Source organism: Chroicocephalus ridibundus, chromosome 9 (assembly GCF_963924245.1).
Source record: "Chroicocephalus ridibundus chromosome 9, bChrRid1.1, whole genome shotgun sequence".
Lineage (NCBI taxonomy): Eukaryota > Metazoa > Chordata > Aves > Charadriiformes > Laridae > Chroicocephalus > Chroicocephalus ridibundus.
The window spans coordinates 30336260-30348656 of record NC_086292.1 but is presented as its reverse complement, the minus strand read 5'-3'; the positions used below and the strand labels follow the sequence as shown (position 1 = coordinate 30348656).

Below are 12397 nucleotides of genomic sequence, written 5' to 3'. Positions count from 1 at the left end.
CTTAATAACTCATTTACTTTAAACCAAGATTTTTGATTTTTTTTTTTTGTAACTTCAGTAAGCATTTCTAATTCTGTCATAGAGGGACCTCAAATACTGCAGAAGATTACTTTCTTTTTTCTTTTCTATTCTTAGAATTTCGGAAGAGATTTAAATATTGATCTTGAAAGTTAGTATCTGTGGGGGGACTGAGGCTTGTATTATTTTAATTAAGTCTAAAATTCCCTAGGACTGGACAAGCGTTCCCAATCTGAACTCTGGCACAGTCTAAAGGACGCCCTGAGAAAGGTGCCTCAGGTTTGCTGCAGGTCAAAACAGCAGATCCTCGGTCAAAACAGCCGCTAGAGTTTTTGATCTTCTGTGCTGATAAAAGGATTTAAACAAAATGATGAGATGTAAATCTTTGTTTCTCCCGATAGCTGGGGGAGCACGTTTTTCTGACTGTTTTCCCCTTCCGACAGGAAGCTGTCGCTTTCCTGCCCCCTCAGGCTGAATGAACACGAACAGAGCAGCGCTGCGCGGCCGAGCCGGCAGCCGCCGCCCGCCGTGCCCGCCGCAGGGAGCGCTGCGGCCCCGGCACGGCTCGCCGCCGCTCCCGCTGCCCGCCGGGAGGCTCCCGGGCCCGGCCAGTGCGGGGGCCGAAGGGCCCGGCCCGGTTCGGCGGCCTCCCCGCGGTCCCCCGGCCGCCGGGGGCAGCGGCCGGGCCCGTCGCGCTGCCCCGCCGGGGGGCTGGCGAGCGGGGGTGCCGGCGGGGTCCCGGGCAGGCGGCCGCCCTCCGGGAGTCCGCGGCGGGACAACGGTGTCGCGGCGCCCGCAGGGTCCAAGGGTCGCTCCTCTGCAGAGCGGGGGCCGCGGCTCGGCGCTGCCGGACCCGTGCGAGCGGCTGTGGGTTTGTGCTGAATTCCTACCGCCGGAACGCTGAAGCGCACATCGACTGGAACACTGACATCTGCTAAAATGTTTCTTGTCTTTTGCAGACGCGAATTTAGAACTTCCTGGACCAAGATTCATCAGCTCGCTTCCTTAGGAAATCATTCCTTGTTGGCAACATACCAGGTTAGGCTATTAACTAATAGGAAATTAGTTAATAAGAATACTCCTAGTTAATAAGCTTTCCATGTCTAGTTGTTCTGAACAGATTGAGCGTACCTCTGTAGAAGACTCTCTTGAGGGGGGGCTGCAGACTAAGTAGTTGACAAGAAGCTGTGATGTAAGAAACCTGGGCTGGCTTAGCAGGCTTTTTTTTCCTGTTTAGTAGACGTAGGAAACTCCTCTCCAGTACCCGAATGCATTTTGTTGCAGTAATTGCTGCTTTTGGTGTCAGAATACAGATAAGATCATCTGGCTTCTCTTTTCCTCCTAGAGACATGATGTCTTCTGGAAACAACTGCCAACCCCAGTCATTGACCAAACCGGCACTTAGTGAAAAAGAAGCAACGGAATTGGTTGACAGGGTGTTTGGCTTAAAGGTGTCTGGGATCAGGCCGCTCCCCAGTTACGATGATCAGAATTTCCACGTGCGTGTCTCAAGAAACAAAGGTGCGGCTGAAGGTGCTGACGAGTATGTCCTCAAAATCACCAATTCAGAAGACAGCCAGGAGCCTGACCTCATTGAAGCGCAGACCCAGGCCATGATGTTTCTCAGCGCTGAAGGCTTCCCTTCAGCTACGCCTTGTCTTACAAAGGATGGTAACATCATGTCTCTGGAGGCAGGAGGTGAGCAATTCCAAGCACCTTTACTGCCTTCAGCTTGCTAGGTGGCATTCCGTATATTTACTACAGTAAAACTTTAGCCTTATATTTAAATATATGGGGATATATATCAGGTCACCTCTATGTCCACCCATACCAGTCCAAACTTAAAATACCAGAAGCAAAACAAGTCAAAGAGAGTAATAATTAACTATGAAAACACTTAGGAAATAACTTCAGTGTGATGAATTGGAGAAAACTTTGACCTGACCTGCTCCTGCACAAGAAAAGGGGGAAAAAAAGCCTCATTGACTAAATGATGTTACAGATTATTTGCCTACAGAATGGTGTAAAATATTATTCTAGCTCATCTATGATGCCAGAACAAATTGCTTTAACAGCAACTGGAAGAAAGATCGTGTTGACAGTTTGCTTTTATTTTCACTGTAACTTCCATGCAAAAGCTGGGATTCCCAACACCTCCTGTTCCGCTGCAAAACCGGTGGCTGCAAGCACCGGGGGGGTCCACATCCTGCACAGTTTACAAGTGTGTTAAGGTTTGCGCATCATCGTACAACATTCTGGTAAACCAAATCTTTGAATGAAATCTGTTTATCAGCTACCTCTGATGACTTCTACACTGAGATAAACCTTTTTTGCCTCTTGCATTAAGTAATAATACTCAGTAGCGCGTATCAAAGCGACTGACTGCACCTCTCTCTGCTTGTTAGATACGGGACCTGGGAACAAAAAGTACATGGTCAGACTGCTGACTTACCTGCCAGGCATGCCTGTAGCAAAAATTGCTACAAACGCGCAGATTCTCTATGAGATTGGTAAGCTCGCTGCCAGTTTGGATAAAGCTCTCTCGGAGGTGAGTTTTCCTTGCTCCGGCCTCACAAACGTCTTTCTCAAATCATTCCTCCTCTGTATTTCTTCTTGTGGTTGCTGTCTGCTTTCCTGATCTGCAAAATTGAGGTTGGTGAATGCAGATGTCAGTTTAACTCATCTTTCAGGTGCCAGCCTCCAGGCTGGCTGTTACTAAAGCATTTCCCCAAGTAACGTCACCAGTTGGTGCTTATGGCTTGGTACTGGTGATCCTTCTGCAATGCAGTTTAGTACCATGAACAGGGGGATAAGGATTTCTTTTTGCTTATGCGAAACTCCCCTGTTTGGTGTTTCAAACCTGGCAAATAAGGAGAGTGAACCCTAGGCTGCCTGAATTAGAAGCGTGTAAAGCTTGTTTTAAAGCATTTTTGAATAATGTACATCAGGCATAGCTGGCTGATCTGTTATTTTGAATTCATTTTGACTTGCTCTATTTCTGCTGGTCATAAGAACTGTGACCATTTAACATTGGTAGCAGTTGGTTCCTTCCCTACAATACCAGCTGTGCTAATGAACAGAGATTTGTGACACTTCTCTCATTTGCACTGCCCCAAGTCAAATCATCTTAATGCAAAGTAACAGTTCTTTCTTTACGCTGTAATTATACAGGATCATAAAGCTGATAACTCAGCCAGTAATTAAGTTTGATACGTAAAAGAACTCTTGCATTATTTATTGCCTTTCATTAACCTTTCCTTCTCAATGTTCTGGCTACTGGCTTCAGACAGTTACGAAATGTGAATTGCCAGCTTTACGAACCGCATTCTTAAATTACAAGAGCATTTTTCAATTGGGAAAGATTATTTACTGTTGCTTCCCAACACTGGTCACGCTCTTATAATGCGATTAGAACAATTTATAAAGACCAGATAGTCTCAAAACATGACTGTGACTTGTCCTACCAGAGAGGAAATAGTTGATGAAGAAAGAAAATTTTGATGGAATAGGCTCTTTGTGCCCTTAACATACGGATTATCATCTACCAAGGTCTGTCATTTAAAAGAAAGAAAATTGCAATCATTTCTGTCAAAACTTCAAAATATCATTGACACTAAAAATAATACCTAAGGTGTGAGGTTTTCTGATTACAGATCAGAAAATACAGCCTGTCTTTTCTAGCCAGTTCATTTACTTTGTCCACTTAATAGCAAAGCAATGTGCTGTGCTTTGTTTTGTGCACAAAATAGTATTCCCCCACGTTCTCGGGGGGGAATGCTATTTTTGCCTGGATGTGCCTCTCATCCTCTGAATGGAAATAAGTTAAGTTTATGGCTGCAAAGTGACTGTCCATGGCTTTACAGTAACAAGGGCTCGTGACTTTTTATTACCCTTCACACACCTGGTATCTCATTTACAGCTTGCTGGAATATCTGATTTGTGCTGGGGAGATCGCAGGGGTTGGTTACCAGCCGGCATTCTCCCTACCACTGTGGTGCTTTACATAGCACTAGGGACCCTGTATTGCGATTTTTGATGTAGGCTTCATCGTGTTCCTTACTTTTTCATACACGGTTCCAGTTTTGACTATCATTTAGCTATCTTTCAGAGCCGTAATTACAAGCATGGTTTTCTTTCTAAGAGGAAGCCAGCTACTCTTGTGGGAAGTGTTTTTTTTATTTGCCCTGTGCACTGCTAGAATCCAGCCCACAAGCCAACTTAATAAGCATTAGAGGATTCAAGGATAAGCGTGGTATGCCGTGGGAGAGATGCTCTTCCTCCCTGAATGTCACTTCTGAAACTACCTTTTTCATCTGCTAGTGAGAGAGAGGTTAGGGACCTTGTTTAAAAATTTAGGCTACCTGGATGCACAGAGGCAAATTTTTGTAAGAACAAAGCTCTGCCCAGTGTCTCCATAAAGTGCTTCTGTCCTCAGGACTTTTCACATACCAGCTGATCCTAAGGCTTGTCCCCAGAAGCTGCCACCTTTAAATGCAGAGAGCGTGCCTGTTCCCGGCCCAAGGGCAGGCTTTGTGTCTCTCCTGCTCTCACAGCTTTCTGTAGCGCCAGCTGTGCAGTGCGGGCTCTGCCAGTGTGCGACTCTGGCCTTGGCGAGGCATCAAAGGTGCTACATAATGGCACATTACAGAAAGTCAGTATCAATTTTAAATTACTGAAGTGACCAATGACTTAAGATAATCTTTTTACCTAAAGAATGGAGAAAAAAACATTTGGGTTCTATGTAGATATTAAGATGCTTGCCTTAATCATTCTTCAGGTTATTATTTTACTTGATGATACAAAGCAATGGTCAAAGTCACAGTGCTTTTCAGTGAGTCTCATTAGGAACCTGTTAAAGTTAATAGCGGCTTTGAATCAAGCCCTTTAATCGTAAAACCAGGGGTTTTACTTATGGCCTATTTTATCTTGTGCTTTTTCCAAAGAAATTCCATCATCCATCAGTAAGAAGTCTGCATCGAGGTCAGTTCATTTGGAACCTGGCAAACGTTCCCCTTCTAGATCAGTACGTTTATGCCTTGGGTCAGAACAAATACCGTGAAGTTGTGGAACAAGTTATTGAGCAGTTTAAAGGGAAAGTAATCCCCAAGCTGAGCAGTTTTCGAGCCTGTGAGTATTGTATTCTTGTTGTAATTATGTTGAACGGAGACACTGAAATTTCTTACAGGAGTTTGGGTCTGTGGAAAAGGCAAAAAAAAAGGAAGAAAGAAGAAAAAAAGTCTCCTTTATTCCTAGCTAGACATGTACAAATATTGTGCTGAATGAACACAGCGCAGCATAAGCCAGGAGGACTGTGCTGTCCAGAGTCAGGTTCAGTTCTTGATCTTTCTGATGAGTTTGCTTTCAGTTAAGGTGATGATTTTCATGCTGTTGTATCAGCTTAATAAGCGTATATGAAGCATATATGGAGTCCACTGCTTCCTTTCGTAAAGGCCCAAATAACTATTTAATCATATTTCTGCAATTCAACTCACGTTGATGGTGATGATAATTTGACAATTTGATAATTTGAAAGCTGCTATTCTGTGTTGGAAAAACACTGTAGCCTGTCACAGGTAGTACCAGCCCAGAGTAAGATCTCGTAACGCTCCCTTTCTCAATTGCTCTCTGGTCACCTGTTAGTGGGGTTGGAGGTTCCAAGGAAGCAGTAAGGCCGTGAAAGGTAACGCTTGGTGCTGAGGGAGGCTAGTATGATTTGGTAGTTAGGTGTTTGAGCCTCTGTGCATCTTTTCAAAGCTGTTTCGCTAAGAAATGGGCGGGGGGGGGAAAGTTAGATTTTGTTGTTTAGGAATTATTAAATACTGTTTCTATTTCTTCTGTGCTTAGGTATCAATCATGGAGATCTGAATGACCACAACATTCTAGTAGACTCCAGTTCTGCTTCCCTGGAGAATCCTCAGTACAGAGTGTCAGGCATCCTGGATTTTGGCGACATGAGTTATGGGTATTATGTATTTGAAGTCGCAATAGCCATCATGTACATGATGATTGAGAGCCCAGATCCGCTGAGCGTTGGGGGGCATGTTCTGGCAGGGTTTGAAAGCGTGGTGCCCCTCACAGAGGAGGAGAGAGGTGCCCTGTTTCTCTTGGTGAGCGGGAGGTTTTCCCAGTCCCTCGTCATAGCAGCCCACACGGCCCTGCTGTACCCAGAGAACAAGGAATACCTCATGATCACAGCCAAAACCGGATGGAAACACTTAATGACAATGTCTGAGGTGGGCCAAGAAGCTGTAGAGAAGACGTGGTTTGAGACTGCCGCAGCATATACCAACGGCGCACCCGCACAGTAGATCGGCGGCTGCTGAGGTACTCGCAGGGTGACACCCGGCCCTGTTGCAATAAAGGCGGCGCTGCCTGCGCTGGAGCGCGTCCTCCGACGTCTGTGGGCGCCAGGGGCGGGGCGGGGCGGGGGTCGCCGTCCCCGCCTGAGGGAGGGCTCTCCGGGCCGCGGCGGGGGCCGTGCCGTGCCGCCGCTCCTCACAGCGCCGCGGGGGCGTGCGGCCGAGCCGTTAGGGCGGGCGGCGCGCGGCCCCTCCCACGGGCGGTGGGGGAAAGGGTCGGCGGGCCCCGCCCCAGCCTGGCACGCGGCAGCGCGCAGGCGCGGCGGCCATTTCCGACGCAGCGGTGAAGGTTTGGGCGCGGCCGTAGCGCCCGGTTCTTCCCCCTCCGCGCGGGACCCGCTCGCTCTCCCCGGCCGATCGGCCCCCTCCGGCCTGCCCTGAGTGAGTGAGTGAGTGCGGGCGGGCGCGCTGGGGGGAGCGGGGCGGGCCCCTGCGCGCCGCGAGAGGTGGCGGGGCCCTCGCCTCCCGCCGCGGCGGGGATGACTCTGCAGTGCGGCCGCGGCGGCAGCGCCCTCTGCGGCCGGGGCCGGGGCCCGGCGGCGCCGGTTAACGTGCGTTGTGCTGTCTTGCAGGCCGCGTCCCTCCTGCCCGCAGCGCGTCCCCGGCACGATGGTGAGTGGCAGCCGCGGGCCGGGCCCGCCCCCCCGGGGCTTTGCCGGGGCGGGGGCGCGGCGGAGGGGCCCCGGGGGTGCGGGCTCGGCGGGGAGCGGGGGCTGGGCCCGCCGGTGTAAGGGCAGCGCGTTCCCCTGTCACCCGGGTGCCGGACCGAGGTCACGCAGCGATTGGGGTTTGATGTGCGGCTCCGAGCATCGCTAATTTTAGAATGTTGCTTTCTGACAAGAGAACGATGATATTTAACGAGCTGTTGCTTTTTGCAGTCTCGAAGATATGACTCCAGAACTACCATATTTTCTCCAGAAGGTATTTTTTTAACCCCACACTTTCAAGTAAACTCTCACTGTTCTATTCAGCTTCTCAAAACTAAGTAACAAACTGCTTGTATAAAGGTCGGTTGTTTACAGCATGTTTCCATCCATATATGATTTACAGAAATCATATTTACCCACTAGAAGTGGGTACCTACCTAGAAGTAGCTCCCAATTCTGTAAGGACACCAAGGGCCCAAAGTGGAGACTTCCAAATTCATTCTAATTCAAGCAGTAATGAACCGTACCCCATTAGTAGGTAATATCACCTGCCATGGTTTGAGCAAATCTTCACTGTTTGTCTTTTGTTTGAGTACGGATGGGTTTTGTCACTGCTCCTCCCCGAGAACGCAAATCCCGCTGGTGCAATCACACCTCTCCTTGGTACTCTTAAGGACGTGCCAGCCATGTTTTCCTGTTTCATACATGGGATGGACTCTTGTGTCAAATATTTTCTTTGATTATTGAAAGCCCATTTTGGCTCATTCTACTGCAGTAGAGAGTTCTGTAGATTTTTTTTATTTTTTTAATGTAAAATGTTTTTTTTCCCCACATTGGCAATGCCCTGTATTACCTTATCCAGATCTGTGGATTTTCCTTCTCTGACTCCTTCCTCCTTTTCAGCCAATTAATTTACTATCAACTGGTAATAGACTGAAGAAGTAAGACTCAGTTGTCCAGTGAGTGTGTCAGATTCTTGCAAATTTAAGTCACCTTGTGTACTTGGTCTTATCCAGTGTTACTTTTTTGATGTTGCTATAAATCCTCTCCAGGTCGCTTGTACCAGGTTGAGTATGCAATGGAAGCAATCGGACATGCAGGTACTTGCTTGGGAATTCTAGCAAATGACGGTGTTTTGCTAGCGGCAGAGAGACGCAACATTCACAAGCTGCTTGATGAAGTTTTTTTCTCAGAGAAAATATACAAACTTAATGAGTAAGTTGAAATGATGATCAGATGTCCAGTGATGTAATCAGTAATGAAACACTGCTGTTCTTCAGACATTTTTAGCACTGAACCTGGTGTTATTTTATTTAAAGTGTTAGTATTCTTTTTCTTCAGTGTTTTAGACAGGTATGACTAGTTTTTTGGTTCTTCCCCATACAAGGCAATGTTATTGCAGCACTTCAGAAAATTGGGAATGCTCAGTTTTACAAAATACCATTTAGTGGGGTAGGATTCTTTAGAATCCACACAAAAATCCCCATACTATTTCAGCTCAGCATCCTTTTCTAAGTTTTTGGGGTTTTTTTGTGATTCAAAGACAACAAGATAATTAGGTAAAACATGTCTGAAGTTTCTTTGCCACAGTTGTAGCAGAGATGACAGATCTCCCCATTACGACTTCCTTTTTAGCTCTCTGGAAGTTAAATTTGTGATGTCGGAGCAGAAAGTGTTATGGATTATGCACTCTTGCCTATAAGGGAGGTAGAGCTTCATCCTTGCCAGAATGTGCAAATGGCTTTTGATCCTGTCAGCCTTCAATTCGGTGCCGATTTTGCAAGCAGCTGAACTGCAGGAAGCGCTGGATTTTCAAGGAGGCTGCGTAACAGTGCACCAGAGTAGTTGCCCAGGCCAGCCCTTCTCTTAAGTTCAATTGGAAAAAATAACCTGGATTATTTTTCTTGAATCCTTTCTGTGTAGTGAAAGCTTTGTAGCAATATCACATTGGGCAAAAGGGATCTTAAATTAAAAGCCAATGAAACAATCAAGGACTTGATGCGTTTATTTTTCTTATGATCAAGTTGAGATCTCTAAGTTTTGGTTACACAAAGGCAGTGTGTCAGCCAGCACCTTCCACTGAAGTGAAGGCCTGTACGGCTCCTTTGGTACACTGGTCTGCTGTGTCAGACACCTCTATGTAGCTGATAGCTCTCATCAAGCCAGTCGAGACTTAATCATCTTTGGCATGAACCTCTTCTCAGAACTACACATTTAATGAACATACTGACCCGCTAACTTTTGGCTCTCCACCTCTGCTCTTACGGAAAGGTTACATACTTTTGATGTACCCTAAAGGCAGGAGCTGATGAACCACTTTCATATGGCAGCTATGTAGTTTTGATGAAAAAGGCCCAACAGCAGGTGTTCTTCAGCTGCAATATGAAGATGTTAATACTTGCTGGCGATTGATAGGAATTCAGTTAATTGGTGTGCTTCTGTTGCAGGGACATGGCTTGCAGTGTTGCAGGAATAACTTCAGATGCCAATGTTCTAACAAATGAACTGAGACTGATTGCGCAGAGGTAGGTCTGCTCACAGTTAACATGGTTTTACTTGCCTGCAATGTCAGATTCAGTTCTGTTGATGTATTAAATCAAAACGAACATGTGTTCAGTAGAGCAGAAGTAGACTGTTTGAAATAAAGCAGCTAGATCAAAGAGGGTCTAACTCAGAAGCTTGTTTCTTGTTAAATGTGATACAGGATACTGTCAGGAAAACAAATTTTGAAAACTGTTTTTTTCTCTTTCGTATTAGGTATTTGTTACAATATCAAGAGCCCATTCCTTGCGAACAGCTGGTAACAGCACTATGTGATATCAAGCAGGCTTATACGCAGTTTGGAGGTAATGAAGTGTGATGAACCGTTGTGCTTTTAGATGTCTAAAGAATTATTCTGTTCCATAATTTTTCTTCTGTAACAAGTTATACCAGGAAAAACAATAGCCAAATTTAAGGAGGGGATGGGTAGTCGTGGTTACTGTTTTGCTACTGAAGGTGCTACTTCTTAGTGATTGAGAAATTGATGGCTGAGATTCTGGCCCATTGCACAGAATGCTTTGAGTGTTTTTCGATTTAGTGAATGTCTTCCAAAGACCAGCAGAGAATTGTTTGCTATGTAACCTTTCAACATTTTGGGCCCATCCAGCATAATGGCACAATGAATCACAAATAAGACACTACGTAGGGGTATCAATATTGTAACACTTCAAAAAAATAGTATTTCTGTGTATCAAGCAACATGTTAGGAAATGTAAATACTTGTATGTAAATATCACCTTAGTACGTGAACTGATGATTCTGGTATTTTAAGTATGTGTAGTGTGAAAGAATGACCCTTTGAGGTACCTGGCTTTTGACTCTGTTAAGTTATATGCTTTAACAGCTAAGCTACTTACTTTAAGTATTAAGTTTTGATTTAAAGTCCTAAGATGATAAATTACAATTTGTAGAGACAGAAATGAGCTGTTCTTAGGGTTAAATGAAATAAACCTCTGCTGTCGGCACACCCCCCCCCCCCCCAGCATGACTTAAAAAGAGATGCCGGCGTGCTTATCTCAAGCAACAGAGCAGAACAGTCTGTTAAATCCTAGTTCAGAGGAGGAGATTTGAAAAAGGAAATCAAAGAAAATAATTGTCACTCATGACCAATCTTGTTACTAAATTTAGATTGCTAATTGCCTTCTTTTCAACAGGAAAACGTCCTTTTGGTGTTTCACTGCTGTATATTGGCTGGGATAAGCATTATGGATTTCAGCTGTATCAAAGTGATCCTAGTGGAAATTATGGAGGCTGGAAAGCTACATGCATTGGGAATAATAGTGCTGTAAGTTCTGTTTTTTTACCTCTCAAAGTCAAGCAAAAAAAAAAAAGCATAAATTGCACTGTACTAATTAAACTGAGTTGTTGATTACTAGTGCAGAGTAGAAATAGGTAGAAGCACTGATGTTAATCGTGTATAGATATTATCTGGCAAAAAGCAACTGTTTGGTTGATTGCCCAAAGATACCGTTTTAATTTCTGTGAAATTTATAGGCAGCTGTGTCAATGCTAAAGCAAGACTACAAAGAAGGAGAAATGACCTTAAAGACTGCGCTTGCATTAGCCATTAAGGTTCTAAACAAAACCATGGATGTCAGCAAACTCTCTGCAGAGAAAGGTAAGCAGTTTGCTAATAAGGGATAACACCCTTTGCTCAAAAAAAGAAAATTTAGTGAATGTATATGCACTAGATGTGTTTTTTGGGTTTTTAGATGTCATGTGAAAAATGTTTTTAGAAGATGCAGCAGCTCTTAGCCTTAGCCTCTCTAAGAGGCATATAGATGTTGAGGGTGATCCACCTCGGTCAGCTGCAGGGGCTAGACTGCAGCGTAGAGATGGCAGGCGCATTGGTGCGGTAGCAGGAATGGCTGTGTGTCTGGTGGAAGAATGACTGGAGAGGTATTAACGTGCTTGTGTACGCTGCTGCAGAGGACTGCTGCCGTCTGGCTCACCAGTCAGGTCTCTTTGTAGAGGCAGGACAAGAGCCTTCTGCTTCACTGTCAGTTGTCACCGCAAATCTTACCCTTCTGATGATTGCTCTGCCTAAAGGACAAAATGTAACGCTGCTGTCTGTTCCATATGTTTCAGTTGAAATTGCAACACTGACAAGAGAGAACGGAAAGACAGTAATAAGGGTTCTGAAGCAAAAGGAGGTGGAACAGTTGATAAAACAACATGAGGAGGAGGAAGCAAAAGCTGAACGTGAAAAGAAGGAAAAAGAACAAAAAGAGAAGGATAAATAGAATATGAAATCAAGCGTTCTGTAGATAATATAGGACCTGCTTCAGTAAAAGACAGTCTGGATTTCTGTTTTGTAGAAGCCTACAAATATGCCATGGAGGACCCAGAATTACTTTTGATGAACCAGGTCCTTAAAGATAATTAGTTTACTGCTCCTTACATCGACCAATAATTGCTTTAATTCTTGAACACTCTATTTCTTTCATCTTCTATTTTTTATTATGGAATAAAATTTAAGAAGAATAGTGATGAGTGTCTTTATTTCCGCAGTAATGCCTGGATATGCACAATCTTGAGGGATTTAATCGCTTTAAACCATTAAAACAAGGTATATGCTAGTTGGTAAAGAACAAATATGGTGTTAGAATTGTTAGAATTTTGTGTGTATGTGTGGGCTTTCCTTTTAAAGTAGTGAAAAGGGCTCCTAAGTTTGAAAAATTATTTCACAAATACAGAATTAAAGTGTGCTGGCATGCCAAGTTTTAATTTTGGCCTATTGTGTTCTATAACAGGCTATGTCAAACTGATGGTCTTGCAAGCAGTAGTGTTTTAAACATGCTCTGGAGCAAGTGTGTTCAATTTATCATAGCC

The 12397-nt window shown here is 44.8% G+C and overlaps 2 protein-coding genes across 6 annotated transcripts; both read left to right on the top strand.

Moving 5' to 3' along the window:
- Positions 1 to 827: 827 nt before the first annotated feature.
- HYKK (hydroxylysine kinase) lies at positions 828 to 6326 on the top strand. Of its 2 annotated transcripts, none has more exons than XM_063346689.1 (6): positions 828 to 885; positions 978 to 1056; positions 1364 to 1716; positions 2424 to 2566; positions 4962 to 5145; positions 5863 to 6326. In XM_063346689.1, exons 3-6 carry the CDS (start codon positions 1368 to 1370, stop codon positions 6324 to 6326), a joined length of 1140 nt encoding a protein of 379 aa, XP_063202759.1. In that variant the 5' UTR covers positions 828 to 885; positions 978 to 1056; positions 1364 to 1367. The 2 variants fall into 2 exon arrangements, with proteins under 2 accessions (XP_063202759.1, XP_063202760.1); XM_063346690.1 differs by having other exon boundaries at positions 843 to 889.
- PSMA4 (proteasome 20S subunit alpha 4) lies at positions 6293 to 12051 on the top strand. 4 transcript variants are annotated; one of them, XM_063346694.1, is made up of 9 exons: positions 6293 to 6342; positions 6950 to 6989; positions 7256 to 7298; positions 8077 to 8239; positions 9472 to 9549; positions 9782 to 9870; positions 10720 to 10850; positions 11060 to 11183; positions 11654 to 12051. In XM_063346694.1, the coding sequence occupies exons 2-9, from the start codon at positions 6987 to 6989 to the stop codon at positions 11806 to 11808; spliced, it is 786 nt and encodes a 261-aa protein (XP_063202764.1). In that variant the 5' UTR covers positions 6293 to 6342; positions 6950 to 6986; the 3' UTR covers positions 11809 to 12051. The 4 variants fall into 4 exon arrangements, with proteins under 4 accessions (XP_063202764.1, XP_063202761.1, XP_063202762.1 ...); XM_063346691.1 differs by lacking the exon at positions 6293 to 6342 and adding an exon at positions 6656 to 6758; XM_063346692.1 differs by lacking the exon at positions 6293 to 6342 and adding an exon at positions 6666 to 6762.
- The last annotated feature ends 346 nt before the right edge of the window (positions 12052 to 12397 follow it).